The 14961-nt window shown below is 40.6% G+C and overlaps 1 protein-coding gene across 1 annotated transcript in view; it reads left to right on the top strand.

Moving 5' to 3' along the window:
• The first annotated feature begins 842 nt into the window (after positions 1 to 842).
• CCDC175 (coiled-coil domain containing 175) overlaps positions 843 to 14961 on the top strand; it is a 63833-nt gene continuing 49714 nt past the window's right edge. The window contains exons 1-5 of the mRNA XM_017533907.2: positions 843 to 1069; positions 2341 to 2426; positions 4379 to 4490; positions 8840 to 8975; positions 11950 to 12178. Coding sequence (XP_017389396.1) covers positions 913 to 1069; positions 2341 to 2426; positions 4379 to 4490; positions 8840 to 8975; positions 11950 to 12178 — 720 coding nt within the window. The 5' untranslated portion in view covers positions 843 to 912. The remainder of the gene's footprint in view (positions 1070 to 2340; positions 2427 to 4378; positions 4491 to 8839; positions 8976 to 11949; positions 12179 to 14961) is intronic.

Genomic DNA, 14961 nt, shown 5'->3' with positions numbered 1-14961 from the left:
TCCTGACCCTGTAATCACTGAGCTCACAGTTCGATGGGAGGACAGAGAAAAATCACTATGATTCAAGGCAAAATGTGCTCAGTGAAACACTAGATATAAGGAAAGTTACAAAAAGAGTACAAGAGAAAGTTTTGTAGCATAATAAAAAGATTCATACTGATTTCACTTTATTTTTTTATTTATTTTTCTTGAGATGGAGTTCACTCTTGTTGCCCAGGCTGGAGTGCAATGCCCTGATCTTGGCTCACTGCAACCTCTCCCTCGTGGGTTCAAGCGATTCTCCTGCCTCAGCCTCTTGAGTAGCTGGGACTAGAGGCATCCGCCACCATGCCCGGTTAATTTTTGTATTTTTATTAGGAACGGGGATCAGGCTGGTCTTGAATTTCTGACCACAGGTGATCCTCTCGCCTTGGCTTCCCAAAGTGCTGGGATTACAGGCATGAGCCACAGCGCCCGGCCCAGATGTGACTTTAAATCCAGTATTATTCTCTGGTGGTCATGAGCAGTTCACTTAGCCGCCCGCACCTCAGTTTACTTGTCTGTAAAAGTGGAGGTATTAAAAGAGCCTGCTCACAAAGTCCTTGTGAAGATTGAGCTACTGTATATAAAGGTTCTCCTGCAGTACCAGGCACAAAGATGCCCTCAAAAGTGATCATTATTATGATTCCATTGGTCCACAAAAAAGACACAGGCCTAAACTAACGAAATGGAAATGGAAAGGGGAAAAAATCAGCTAAAGAGAGTCATTCTTCCCAGACTGCTTAATTACTGTGGATAAAAGCAGAGACAAGGGAGGGACCCACTAGAAGCGTTGGCCACGAGGGGGCGCCCCCGGAACTCGACGTCCTCGTTGCCCGTGGCAACCGGCGGTACTTGGCTCTGGCTTCCGGGGCTCTCAGCTAGAGCGCCAAAATGGACCTGAGCTCCTGGACCCCAGGGCTGAGGGCTGGCGAGAAGCAGGTGCAGGCAGCCGCCGTCTCCACCGGCCGCTCCCTGGAGTTGTGCACCTTCCCCTCCACCTTGGGCTCCTCGGTCGCGGTCGAGGCACTGGAGCAGCTGTTTGTTGTGGGTAAGACGCTCCTGAGGCGCCTGAAGGGAACTCTCCTCAGAGGTGGCGCTTAGGAGGCGTTCAGCGGGAACCCTGAGCGGGGGCTTTCCTCCTGGAACCAGGGCATTCCTGGCCGGGGCAGAGCCTTCTCCCCGCTCCTTGGAGGCTGGGGAGAGAGGTGGCGGGTGGGGTCAAGTGCCCAGCTTTCTGGCTCTAGCGCAGCTGGGGTGACTTTGCTCAACTCTCAGTACTGGTTGGTGAAAAATCCGGGACTCCCAAGCCACTGCCCTATGCCTGCGACCAGAGTACACACCTGCATTTAGGTTACGCCTTCGATTTCAGTTCTCTTCCTGCCTTTCCTTTACAAGTTAGCATTCTTCAGCATTTTGCCATGGCAAACTGGAGAATTAAACAGGCAAATGGGAAAGGAGTGTTTAAGAGGCTCCTGTTGTGTTAAGCAAGGAAAATTAGATGTAAAAGTTTGCTTAGGAGATTCTAATAGAAAATGACCTTGGATGGGGCCAGGTGAAAATACTTTTTCAGTTAGAACGCTGAACCTGTCTGTAATCAAGTCACTTAAGTTTAAGGCAAGACAGTCCAAGAAAGGGTGTTTCTTGTTCAGTGCAAAACCCGTTTAGGCCAAACAGCAGAACATTTCAGTGCTTCACTAGAATCATCCCATTTCTTCAAGATAATCCTATTGATTTATGTTACAATGTTACTATTAATTTGGGATAGTTTTAATTTTCCTTCTTAAATGCAGTAGGTTAATTTCACAGTTCTTATCAAATATGCTTGGGTAAATATTATGAAGAATGTTAACCACTGAGAAGACCTAAAGTTATTAAGACCTAAATTATTCACATGTATCTGAGGTCATTGTCGATGATAAAGCTAGGACCTTGAACTCCCTTCATACTTGATCTCTAGATCAGCATGCCAGTGCAAACCTAGTACTTATGTACAAATACATTTTTCTGTTAATAATGTCTAGACATGCAGAACATTTTTCATAGGAAAAAAATCATTACACCTTCTTGCTCTGAGTGGGAATTATAAAATATTAATATGTAAATCTCCAGCACATTTGTCCTCAAGGAGCATAAAATATATACCTAAATTATAATATGGAATAGGAAGTCAACACAAAAGAGATTAGTGTATTGTACAATAGAAATTCAGAGATTGAAAATGTAACTTCCAGCCGAGTAAGCATTTGAGCTAGATTATAAAAGGTTAAGTAGGATTTGGGTAGATAAATAAGAGATCTTTATTTTCTAATTTTTTTTCAGAGCGATCACTGCAAAGTGACTATTTTAAATGCAATGAAGAAGCAAAGATCTTTCTTAAGGACATTGCTGTAGCTGTTAAGAAATTGGTATTGTGTTATCTATAAGAACTATTTCTTCAATCTTCCACACATTGCTTCATCAAACTTTCATTTAGTACAAATTCTTTTCAAAGTATTAAGTAGATGATTAGGGAATACAGTTACCCTGAACTTAAAAATACTTTTCTCTCTATTTTGTAAGTATTTACACAATTTTTGATCAACTGTGGATTTTTGCTTGATTTTCCAACTAGAAAACTAAAGCTTGCCCTCATCCACAGCATAAACCCATTGCTTAAAATAACCATACAATCTCTGTAATAAATTTCAGGCATGGTGCCAAGTAACTCAGTTCTCTATAAGCAGTTCCTTGAATACCTGGTCAAAGATTATTTGACATCTGTTCCACTGAAGTAGACTGTACTGTTAGTGAAAACAAAGTGAAACTCTTTCAATTACACTTATCTGGCCCCTATCAAAGACACGTTGAAGAAATATTTAAAGAATCTTCCTCTGAGGTGTCACAGACATCTCTTTTCGGCCATGGATGATATTGACAGTGCTTCCTTGGCACTGTCAGAATGGTGAAGCTCTTCATTTTATTTAAAAATATTGGATAAGGATCTACTACATATCAAATAGCTAAAAATGTAGAAATATGGCTGTAAATGAGTTCGAATCCACAGACTGCTGATAAAACTCTCATCACTTTACATTTTATATAATTATACATACATATATATATACACACACACACATATATATATTACATAATCATACTTTACAGTCCTACTTAATTGGATAGATACATGTAAACACTTAGGGGACATGTGTGTTATGCAGCACTGTGGTACTATGGAATCATTTTTCCCTGCGGGTTTCTTCTTTCAGTTACGTCTTTCTCTAGGATCTTAAGGGGCCAAAATATTTACTGTGGCTAAAGTATCTAATCTGTATTCATTTAATATCTGAGCTGTGAAATCGCTTAAAAAACAGAGATCAGGCTGGGCATAGTGGTTCACACCTGTAATCTCAGTACTCTGGGAGGCGGCGACGGGTGGATTACTTGAGGTCAGGGGTTCAAGACCAACCTGGCCAACATGGCAAAACTCTACTAAAAATACAAAAATTAGCCTGACATGGTGGCAGGATCCTGTAATCCTAGCAACATGGGAGGTTGAGGCAGGAGAATTGCTTAAACCCAGGAGGCAGAGGTTGCAGTGAGCTGAGATTGCCCTACTGCACTCCAGCCTGGGTGACAGAGTGAGATTCCATCTCAAAACAACAACAACAAAACCCAGAGATCAATTCTTTTATTTTTAAAGTAATAAATTTTTACTATTATAAAATTAATACATATTGACTTTGGAAAATTTCAGAAAAAAACAGATAAGCAAAAGGACCACATTAAAATAATCACAATTAATACTGATGAATGTACTTTCTACTTTCAGGGTATATAGGTGATGACTGCATTGAATTTCATTTTTTACAGAAAAGTGATCATGCCATATGTGTAATTATATAGTCTGCTTTTTGTAATTCATAAAATATAATGGCAGTTTCTCAGGTTATGAAATAGCAATAGCTATAGCTATTATGACCATATATTTAAAAGATGATTTATCTACTTTTTTTCCCACTAACTGATTTCTGAGTGGTATTTCCTTTCTTAAAGTAGCCTCACCTAAAAGTAATAATAACAGCTTTACCTATTTGTTTGGGTTTGTATGTGTGCGTGAGAAAACCATTGTTCTTTGTATACCTAAGCATATTTTTATAGGCGATTTCCATATTTTAATAAGTAGCTTTTTTTCTCAATATTACTATTTTTGTTAGAGTCTTTCCTTTTAAATGGATTGAAACTGCATATACAAATAAGGAAAATATTTAATGTAATTATAGTTTGACCCCTGAAAACATTTATAGGACATTGTTTAGGAAATCAGTCTTACTATCTTAGTGTCTTAACTTTTTAAAAATATAATTTAAATTTTCAGGAAGAAATGAGAAAAGCCACAATCGATCTTTTGGAGATTGAAAGCATGGAACTCAACAAACTATACTATCTATTGGAAACTCTTCCCTATAGCATTAAGAGGGAATTGGAAGGTACTTTTGAGGTTATTAACTGTAGAAATTTAGTTGATCTTATAAGAAAGTAGAATGAAGTACTTTTAACAAGATAAGTTTTATAAGTATTGCTCATGTAAAGTATAACTAGAAAGCATACATGACACAAACACAGTAAGATCCATAATAATTTTCTCTTATATTTTAAGTGGAAATAGTATATATAGCAGTTGAATTTATATAATATGGTTTCTAAATAGACTATAGATAAATGGATCAGCGCATTCCAAATTGGTATTTATCCAATTAAATTAGGCAACTTGGCTGGCCTACACCATCATTCTACTTTCTGTCTGAGTTTTGGATACTCTAGGTACCTCATATAAGTAGTATCATGCAATCTTTGTCTTCATGACTGGCCTCCTTCACTTAGCATAATGTCTTCAAAGTTTATTCATACTGTTCTATGTGTCAGAACTGCCTTTCTTTTTATGGCTGAATAATAGTCCATTGTTTGTATCTATCACATTTTGCTTATTTATTCATCTGCAAATTGTCACTTGGGTTGCTCCCATCTTTTAGCTGTTGTGAATAATGCTGTTAAGAACATGGGTATTCAAATATGGGTTGAGCATCCCTTATCCAAAACAGCTGTGACTAGAAGTGTTTCTGATTTCTGATTTTTTTTTTTTAGGAATTTGGAATATTTGCATTATACTTACCAGTTGAACATCCCTAATCCATAAATCTGAAATGCTTCATTGAGCATTTCCTTTGATCGTAATGTAGGTGCCCAAAAGATTTTGGGTTTTGAAGCATTTCCAAAATTATGCTCAAAGGAAATGTTCTTTGGAGCATTTCAGTTTTCAGATTTTTGGATTAGGGATACTCCACCTGTATCCAAGTCCTTGCTTTCAGTTTTTGTTGTTGTTGTTGTTGTAGTATATTTATGCATAAGTGGAATTGCTAGATTGTATGGTAATTCTACATTCAATTATTTTTTTTTTTACTGGGGTCAGATCTTACAGAGTCATATATTCAATATTTTGAAGGTCTGCTTTGCTGTTTTTAACAGTGGCTGCACCATTTTATGTTGCCCCCAACAATACACAAGGGTTCCAGTATCTCTACATCCTTGCCAGTGCTTGTTATTTTTCGGATGGTTTTGTTTTTGTTTTATCTGATTGCTATCCTGATGGCTGTGAAATGGGATCTCATTGTGATTTGATTTGCATTTCCCCAATGATTAGTGATGTTGAGCTTCCTTTTGTGTGCTATTGGCCGTTGGTAAATCTTTTTTGGAGAAGTATCTATTCAGGTCCTTTACCCATCTTTTAATCAGGTTGGTTTTCTTTGTTGTTGCTGAGTTGTAGTTCTTTATGTACTCTGAATGTTAACCACTGATTAGATATACTATTTGCAATATTTTTTCCCATTCCATGGATTGCCTTTTCACTCTGTTGATAGTGACCTTTGATGCACAAAAGTTTTAGATTTTGATGCAGTCTAATTTATCTCTTTTTTCTTTTGTTGCCTGTGCTTTTGGTAGCATATCAAAAATCCATTGCCAAATTCAATGCCATGAAGATTTTCCCTATGTTTTCTTCTAAGAGTGTTATAGTTTAAGCTCTTAGGTTTAGGTCTTCGAACTTTTTTGGGGGGGGTAAATTTTGTATTTGGGGTAAGGGTCCAACTTCATTTCTCCAGATGCCAGGAATGTTGGCTGAGGCTCACAGCTGAGTTCTCCAGGGATTATCTTCAACAAAAGAGAGAAGGGGCCAGGTGCGGTGGCTCACGCCTATAATCCCAGCACTTTGGGAGGCTGAGGCAGGCAGATCACTAGGTCAGGAGTTCGAGACCAGCCTGGCCAACATAGTGAAACCCCATCTCTACTAAAAATGCAAAAAAAGAAAAAAAAAAAAAGCTGGGCATGGTGGCACATGCCTGTAGTCCCACTACTTGGGAGGCTGAGACAGGTGAATCGCTTGAACCTGGGAGGCAGAGGTTGCAGTGAGCCAAGTTCACACCACTGCACTCCAGCTTGGGCAACAGAGTGAGACTTCGTCTCAAAAAAAAAAAAAAAAAAAGGAAGCTTCACCCCAAGTTATGTTCTCTCCCCATGCCTGCCACCCACATTGATGATTGGTCACTATGAAGGTACGAAGGCCTGGCTCCCTTGCCTCAATGTAAAACAACTCTAGAGCATCATCACAGCTCCAAAGCTCATCACAATTTAATCTCCTCCCCTGCCCAGCCTTTTATTTCCTCCAAAGAGATGTTCCTCAGAGCACTACACAATCAGTGCTCTCCACACACATTTTAAAATCTGTTTCCCAGAGAGCCCAACCTAAAAAGAGTGGTCTTAATAAGTAAAAAAATAAAAAGTAGATTTTCCAGTTAGCCATTTAAATTTTCTCCTTGACCAGATGGCACAATGTTAAACTGTGTCAGCAGAAGGCATAGGAGGGATATGGAGGAGGAAGGGGTTCTCTTCCTGGCTCCAGTGTGCTCAGCTTGGCTGACTCTTGCAGTGCGTGCAGCTTCTCCAGGCCGTGGTCCTGCAGCACCCAGCAGTCTACAGTGCCCAGCAGCTTCCCCCAATACCCGTTGGGTAGCTTCAGCCACCAATGAGACAACTCTCCATGAAGAGCTTCTCTGGCACCCTCTTGGGTAGTTTTGCAGTGAGTTCTAAGTATGGCATCTTTCTGTGGGCACGTGCCCCTAACACCCACAGAGAGCAGATTTCCAGCAAGTCTCATCAGCCCAGCATTTCAGGAACTTCTCTGCCTTCTAATGAGGCCTAGATCCCAGGTCTCGAGGTGCTGTTTCCTCGAGCACTGTATCTCAGCCCTAGGGATGGTGGCTACTCCTTATGTCTGCTATTTCTGAATGCTTTCAAGTTCTCTTCACTTCTTACCACTCATTCCCGAATCCTCTAATTACTCTAATCTTCAATTGTAGTTAGTAATTTATTCTATTAAACTTTCCCTTTTCAATTTACTGTGAGATTTCTATTTCCTAATTAGACCTGACTGATAGAGTGAGTTTAAAACAATATGCTTGGTGTTAGTCTAGTTTGACAGGGAAAATGCAACAAACTATATGTGCAGAGAAAGAAAATCATATTTAGAAGAAAATGCACCAAAGGTAGAATTAAAAGTGTTTTTTTTTTCTTTGTTTGCTGTTCCTTATTTTCCAGATTGGGTTGCTTTTATAATCAGAAAAAAGTATTTTAGAAGGGAGAAAATATAAGAGCTTATAAGGTCTTTAATACATGCTAAATGCTTAACCAAGTAATTTAATTAGTTGGCCTTATGTCATAAGTCCTTACTATTCAGAGTGTGGTCTTTGTGTCAGTAGCATAAACAACATGTAATAACTTGTGAGAAAATACAGAATCTCTGGGCCCATCCTAGACCCACTGTATCCAAAGCTGCATTTTAACAAGATCTCCAGCTGATGTATTTGCATATCTGAGACACAAAGTTTGAGAAGGCCTTCTGCAATAAGCAATTTAACTAGTAGCCTAGAAAGAAAAAATATCCTAGCTCTCTCAGGAGAGCTACCAGCTAGTTTCTAGGGAATTTATGTAGAAATGAGTAGTCCAGCACCTTTCTAAACATCAGTGTTCAAAAATTCATGCATATTGACTATCTGTCATGCACTGAGATAATCCTTTGAAGTCATACGTGGTTACACTGACTTGTTATTTATGGATGAATAATTATTTCCTTAATACTTTGGGTTCCCCAAAAAGCAGAGCCTGAGGTAATGGCTTTCGCATTATTATTTTATTAGAGAGTATAATCCAAAGAGGAGGATGAGATAAGGAGACCAAAGCAGGGGACAAGGAAGAGATAACATGTGGTGTATTATGATGGTGGCTGCTGCTAAGCAGAACTAATTAATTATGAGAAGAAGCCCCCAAGACCCAGTGTTACTTCTTTTCAGGACCATCTATCAGTGTGAGAGAGGGAGAAATATTTATGCACTGGCTCCCATCTGTCATTCGTCTGATGCTTGCCCTACCTCTTATACTTCTGGGTTATACATGCATGGGTGTGGGTACATAAAGAAGCCTCATGGTAGAAATTATAGAAGTCCTAAGCAGGAGGTGAGAAGTGTGTGGAACCACAGGCACTATCAGACTGCACCTGTCTGAAGATGATCCAAGGCCACAGAAAGCTGATCACCATAGCACCAGCAGAAATAAGAGAAATAATTAGTAGGTAAGATTGAGAGGGACCAAGGGAGTAAGAGGTGCCTGATAAAAAACATTATTAAAAGAATATTTCAAAGAAAGGCTTTTTTTTCAGGATTTGAAAATTCAGTGTCTATAATTGTGCTCTTCCTCAAATAATGTAGTAACATTTCCACTTACTTTGAAGAATGTGTCAGAGACGCTCGCAGATTAAATCTTTTTGAGATAAATACAATAAAAATGAAAATTACAAGAACAGAGAAAGAAATAGAGCTTCTGAAGAAGAAAATAATTGACCTGACAAAATATAATGAAGCTCTGGGGTAGGTATTCTTACATTCAGTATTTGAGGGAGAAGGGGTCTGTGGCTGGAATGGGAAGATTGTCGGAAGGGGTTTATTCTCTGATCTGAACTGGGCAGGGCAAGTTGAGGGGTGAAAATGGGTTGTAGGAGATGACCCAGGCTGATGGGGTAGGGAAGGTGATGGATGTAGAGGACTGAGGAGGAGAGCAGAAAATCTTCAACCACAGCAGCCAGGAGACCTGTAATATTTCAAAGGCAGTCCAGCTTCCCAGCAGCAACTACTGTTTATAAATCACACACTACCTCTGATGCTATCTCCAAAGGTAGACACACAGTGGGTTTCGTTTCCATTTTCATAGAATTAAGTTTACAAACCCCCACCACCAAAGTAAGAAATCTGGCAGGGATTATATTGTAAATCTAATATCAAACCAGACCTATTGTATCTGTTTCAGTTCATTGAAGATATTTAGTCATATTTGTAATCCACTGGAGGACTGAGGATGGGGCTAGTTCCCAGGACAAGGTTCCAGATTTTATCTGTAATTAAATGAGACAGTATGTGAAACTGCCTGTAGCTCAGGATCTGACACCCCTTAGTGAGCCGCATTTTCTCCATCTGTGAAATGGGGATCACAACTCTTAACTTTGGTAGCTCATGAAAGGAAGAGATATATTCTGAAAGAAAGAACTCCTTGAAGAATTACTCACCCCTATGAGAAAATTTGATACATTTTAATAAATATAAATATCAGCATGTTAGTTTCCAGAGTGATAAATATTCACTAAGAGCCCTTATCATAGGGGAAAAAGTCTTCTTGGGAAGCTAAAATAATCAGAGGGTTGCCTGGTACCCCATATATCAAATCGACAGAAATCAGGTAGAGATCTCAAGGCCCAGGGACATGGATTTCAAACCAAGCTCTCAGAACACCTGTGCTGGGAGATGCTCCATTAAAGAGAAAGTTTATGATTACATAAGTTTGAGAAATACCAGATACTCTAATCCCTGTTGGGGTTTCACAATGCAGATTTGTGCATGGTGCATGCTAGCCACAATGGCCAGAGCCTGCTACATAAACTAGACTATCCCTAAACTAATAACAAGAAAAATGATACCCAGGCTAGATATTTATATCAACTGGTCCCAACATCACATCCCTATAGACCAATGATTCTCAAACTTGATCTTGCATCAGAATCACCTGAAGGGCTTGTTAAAACCCAGCAGCAACTACTGTTTGTAATTAAATTACTGGTACTTGCTTCCAAAATTTCTGATTTAATAGATCTGGGAGGAGTGGCATGGGGACAAGAATTTGCATTCCTGACAAATTCTCAGGTGATGCTGTTGCTGCTGGTCCTGGCCACATTGGGGGATCCACTGCTCTAGACAAATCTTCATAGAAAGGCCATAACAAACAGAAGGTGGTGCTGGTTTTGTTGGCATCATCAAGCTACAATCATTTGTTGCATCAATTTTTCAAGGAAAAATGCATATTAAAGTGTCCACAAGCTCTGACAGGTGGTGGGTATGTCTCCTGTCCTGGGCAATTTTCAAAAACTAGATACAGATAGAGCAGCTGTTTGAATGTGCTTTCCTAAGGCTCCACACTGCATTTGTGAGTGTTCTTCTCAGCCCATCACAGCACACCTAGTGAGGTTTTTTGAGTTTACTTATTTTGCTTTGTTTCCTGGAGGCTCCACTGTCCTCAGGTTGATTCATTCTTAGAAGCCTTCCTCTGCTGCATCCACAAAGCCCCTATTATCTGACCATCTACTGAGCCTCTCAACTGGGCTTCTCTTTATTCCTTTCTTTTGTGGGGTTTGGCCCCTGGAAGCAAACTTCCCAACAGCCTGCTTTTACTTTCCTGAACTTTCAAACACAAATTCTTTTAAAAGTTGCTAGTCCTGAGGACTAGCCAAAGGAAAAGGGTCTTTACATTGCAGGAGCTTTTAAAAAGGAAAAATAGAGACATGGCACCGATTGTCCCTTTTGTAAATCTTTTGTTGTTAGCCTCAAGGTAGACATTTCTCTCAATCTTAAGATCTTCCTCAGATGGACACTGGCCAGCAATGGATGTGTGAGGTTAATGACTCCTATTGAGCTCAGCTTTGGCTCCAGCTGGGAGAAGCTAAGAGGGTTCAAATTAGGTTTCAAGCAACCTCCAAACAGTAAAGATGGACTCTTTTCTTTCCCTGATTTCTGTCCAGAGGAAGGTGAGCTTTCTGTTGGGCTCTGCCTGAAGGGCTGTAGCACCCAGGGTGGTTGGAGATGTGATGAGATGTTTCTTTTTCTTTGGCTTAACATCGTATCTCAGGATGATGAGATAGACATGATGACACTATGTATCAAAACACTCATCTGGCCAGATCCCATTTACCTGTTCAAAACTATTTTTGAGTCATTGTATTCTTTAACCCAAAAAATTCTGTGTTTACCACCTGGCATGTGGGGACTGGTGGGGTAAAGCAGGGCCACACGACATTCTAAAGTCGTATAAGTTGCACAGTTGATGCTTGTTTCCTGCTGTCCTCATCTCAAACATTTTTTTTAAAATTTGAGACAGTCTCATTCTGTCAACCAGGCTGGAGTTCAGTGGCGTGATATTGGCTCACTGCAACCTCTGCCTTCTGGGTTCAAGTGATTCTCCTGCCTTAGCCCCCTGAGTAGCTGAGATTACAGGTGCACACCACCATGCCTGTTAAATTTTTGTATTTTTAGTAGAGACGGGGTTTCAGCATGTTGGCCAGGCTGGTCTCAAACTCCTGACCTCTCAGGTGATCTGCCTGCCTTGGCCTCCCAAAGTGCTAGGATTATAGGCATAAGCCACTCTGCCTGGCCTTCAACCAAGTTTAGAAAATCATAAACACAGTCACAAAATAAGTATTCTTGACAGTTTTCCTCTGCCAAGGATTCATCTCACCACAGAGACTTTATTCCTTTCTTAGGAGCTGTGCTTCTCACTCTGTGAGCAATTCTTTCCTCCCAGGGAGAAACAGGAAGAGCTAGCAAGGAAGCATGCGAGGTTTATCCTGTCACTCAACCAAACTATGGAGAAAAAAGCCACCACCACTGTTTACATAAATGAGACTTATACTGAAATAAACTTGAAGAGAGAAGACATAGCATTGCAAAAAAAAATTATTAAAGAGGCAGAAGAGCTAATGGAAAAAGAAAGGGCAGAATATCTAATAAGAAAACAAGAGTTGGCTGCACAGGTAAGTGACATGATTTATTCTTTAAAATACAGAATCTGGGGCAGGAAATGGGAAATAATTTATTTGTCCTCAAGGCTGGCAAGCAGCCTCTGTGGTATCTTCTTTGAACACTGGGAAAATGGGATAAGTGGGAAACTCAAGGATACTTCCCCGGTGGGGGAAGATATTGATGGGTAGCGCATCGCAGTTCATGGGGATGAATATAAGTGACAGGATTTGTAACACTGGGGTGTCCCCTTGCTTATACACAGCCATATAGGGACAAGAAATAGGCTACCATCTTATCCGGTTGCCTTTGGTAATCCTGAGACTGTCTGTATGGACAGGACCAAGGCGTTCAGACATTTATCAGCCCTGTTGCTCCTGATAAATGAATCAGAAACAGTAGTGGCCTGCAAAGGGGCTGGGCAGAACTGAGGGCCTTAAAGAGAAAACAATGTTTGGAGACCAGCAATTTTGTGAGGGTGGGGCAGGAATAGCTACTGCATTTTTTTCTGTCACTATGGAGGCTGAACTCCCTGCTATGCCATGTTAATTAAAATTCAGCATCAGATCAGTTATGTTTGTTTCTTCCTTGTCCTGCTCTGGTAGACTCAGGAGAGGTGGGCTGTTTGCATGTTAGGTGTTCCCAGCAACAGTCTTCATTCTCCTTCTGCATTAGGGAAGCCTAGCTCATGATGCTGCCCTATCCATGATGGGAATTGGCATAACCTCAGGTTATAAATGTAGGAAACTGGACTTAGACTTGCAATACTGACTGCTATGTTAGAAAGAGGAGAGAAGGAAGGAAGGAAGGGAGGGAAGGAGGGAGGAAGGAAGGAAGGAAGGAAAGGAGAAGGGAGGGAAGGGGGAGGGGGAGAGGGAGGGAGGGAATATTTATTAAATTGCTTTTCTTGAGTCTTAATTAAAATTTAAAGCATTAAAATCTGACAGTAACTGATTCTTATGGCAATTGATTCCATGATAAGATTTGGGCTTTTTGAAAATTCCAATCAAGTCTGGGCTTCTTTATCCTTAAAAGTGCCTACCTCCTCAGAAATCATTTTACACTGAAGCTATGTACTATTCTTCCTGAGTAGAGAGCTTCACCCTAATCATCCTTGTAAGAGGGACGTTGTGAAGTAGCTGGCAAGGAGTCTAACTCAGTCCATTTGAACTGCTATAACAAAATAACTGAAACTGGATAGCTTGTAAATAACAGAAATTTCTCACAGCTCAGGAGATCCCAGATCAAGGTGCCAGCAGGTTCAATGTCTGATGAGAGGTCAGTCTCTGCTTCTAATGTAATGCCTTGAGCAATGCCTCCTCCAGAGGGAACAAACACTGTGTCTTCACATGGAAGAAGGCTAAAAAAAAAAAAAAAAAAGACCTAGCTAAATGCCCTCCCACCCTTTTATAAGGTTACTAATCTCATTCATGAAGGTTCTGCCGTCATGACTTAATTGCCTCCTAAAAGCCCTGCCTCTTAATACTATCACATTGGCAATTAAGTTTCAACATGGATTTAGGGGTACACATTCACATCAGAGCAGACTTCTTTGGGCAGTCTGCAGCTTCTGAACATAAATTATAAAAGCCAAGCTCCTTGAACCTTTCTTGAGATTGAAACCATCTGTTAGCTTGGGTTGCAGTACTTGAATCAACTGAAATCTGTATCTCAAGAATAGGATAGGGTTCCTCTTGCTGAGCTAGACCTTACTTGGATTTATTGTTATCACAATGAAAAGGAAGTTTCAGGACAACAGGGATCAAAAGGGATTTACTTTTTCGTTTCCTGTTGACAATGATGATGAACACTGAAAGCAGGATTCTGTTCTCACTGATCAGTCCAGAACCCACACCTGGTATGGCTCACTTAAATTACGGGGCAAAGAGTGGGGTGTGTTTGTGTGGGCATAACTGGGTAAGGACTTCGAGGGTGGTGGAGTAGTGGAGACCCGGGAAACCCTGTCACTTTTCTTTGCTTCTCCTGGGAACAAAACATTCAGTCAAGGATGGCATCCAAGCTGCATTTTGCCCACCAGAAGGTAAGCTGCCTAGGGCAGGGGTTTTGTCTGCTTCATTCACTGCTGCATCTTTAGCAGCAAGAACAGTGGCTGTGTACCTCACACATGGCAGACACACTGTAATATTACTTTATTTAATGAATGAGTTAATAACTTCACAAGAAAGGAAGCCCAGAAAGGCTTCATATAGGGAATTTGCAAGCATGACAGATTCCTCTTTCTTATGGTACGTAAATAGTCTTTCTCAGGGGTCCACAGACTTTTTCTGAAAAGGGCCAGATACTAAATATTTAAGGCCATGCAGTCTCTGTTACAACTACTCAGCTCTGCCATTTGAGCACAAAAGTAGCCACAAATAGAACCTACATGAATGAGAATTGCTTTTCATAAACAGGTGGTGCTGGATTTGGCCCATGGGTTGTTTGCTTACTCCTGCTCCATCTCCCAGGGAAAGGGTACCAGTTAGGATGCTATCAGATGAAAAATGCAGAAGCCCTGACTCATGCTGGCTTAAACAGTAAGGGCCTTTATTATCTTACAGTTTAGGAATTCCTGAGGTGGGGCAGCCTTTAGAACTAGTTAAGGCAGTGGGTCCTCTCTTCTTTCTTCACCCTTTATCCTAAGGCTGGCTTCCCTCATGGTCACAACATGGCTGCCAGTGACAGTTGGACCCTATGACCTGGCCAGGTTAAAATAGTGCCCATCAGCCTGGCACAGTGACTTATGCCTTTGATCCCAGCACTTTGGGAGACCAAGACCAGTGGATCACCTGAGATC

The sequence above is a fragment of the Cebus imitator genome, unplaced genomic scaffold, assembly GCF_001604975.1.
Source record: "Cebus imitator isolate Cc_AM_T3 unplaced genomic scaffold, Cebus_imitator-1.0 Scaffold83, whole genome shotgun sequence".
NCBI lineage: Eukaryota > Metazoa > Chordata > Mammalia > Primates > Cebidae > Cebus > Cebus imitator.
This window is presented reverse-complemented; position numbering and strand designations above follow the sequence as displayed.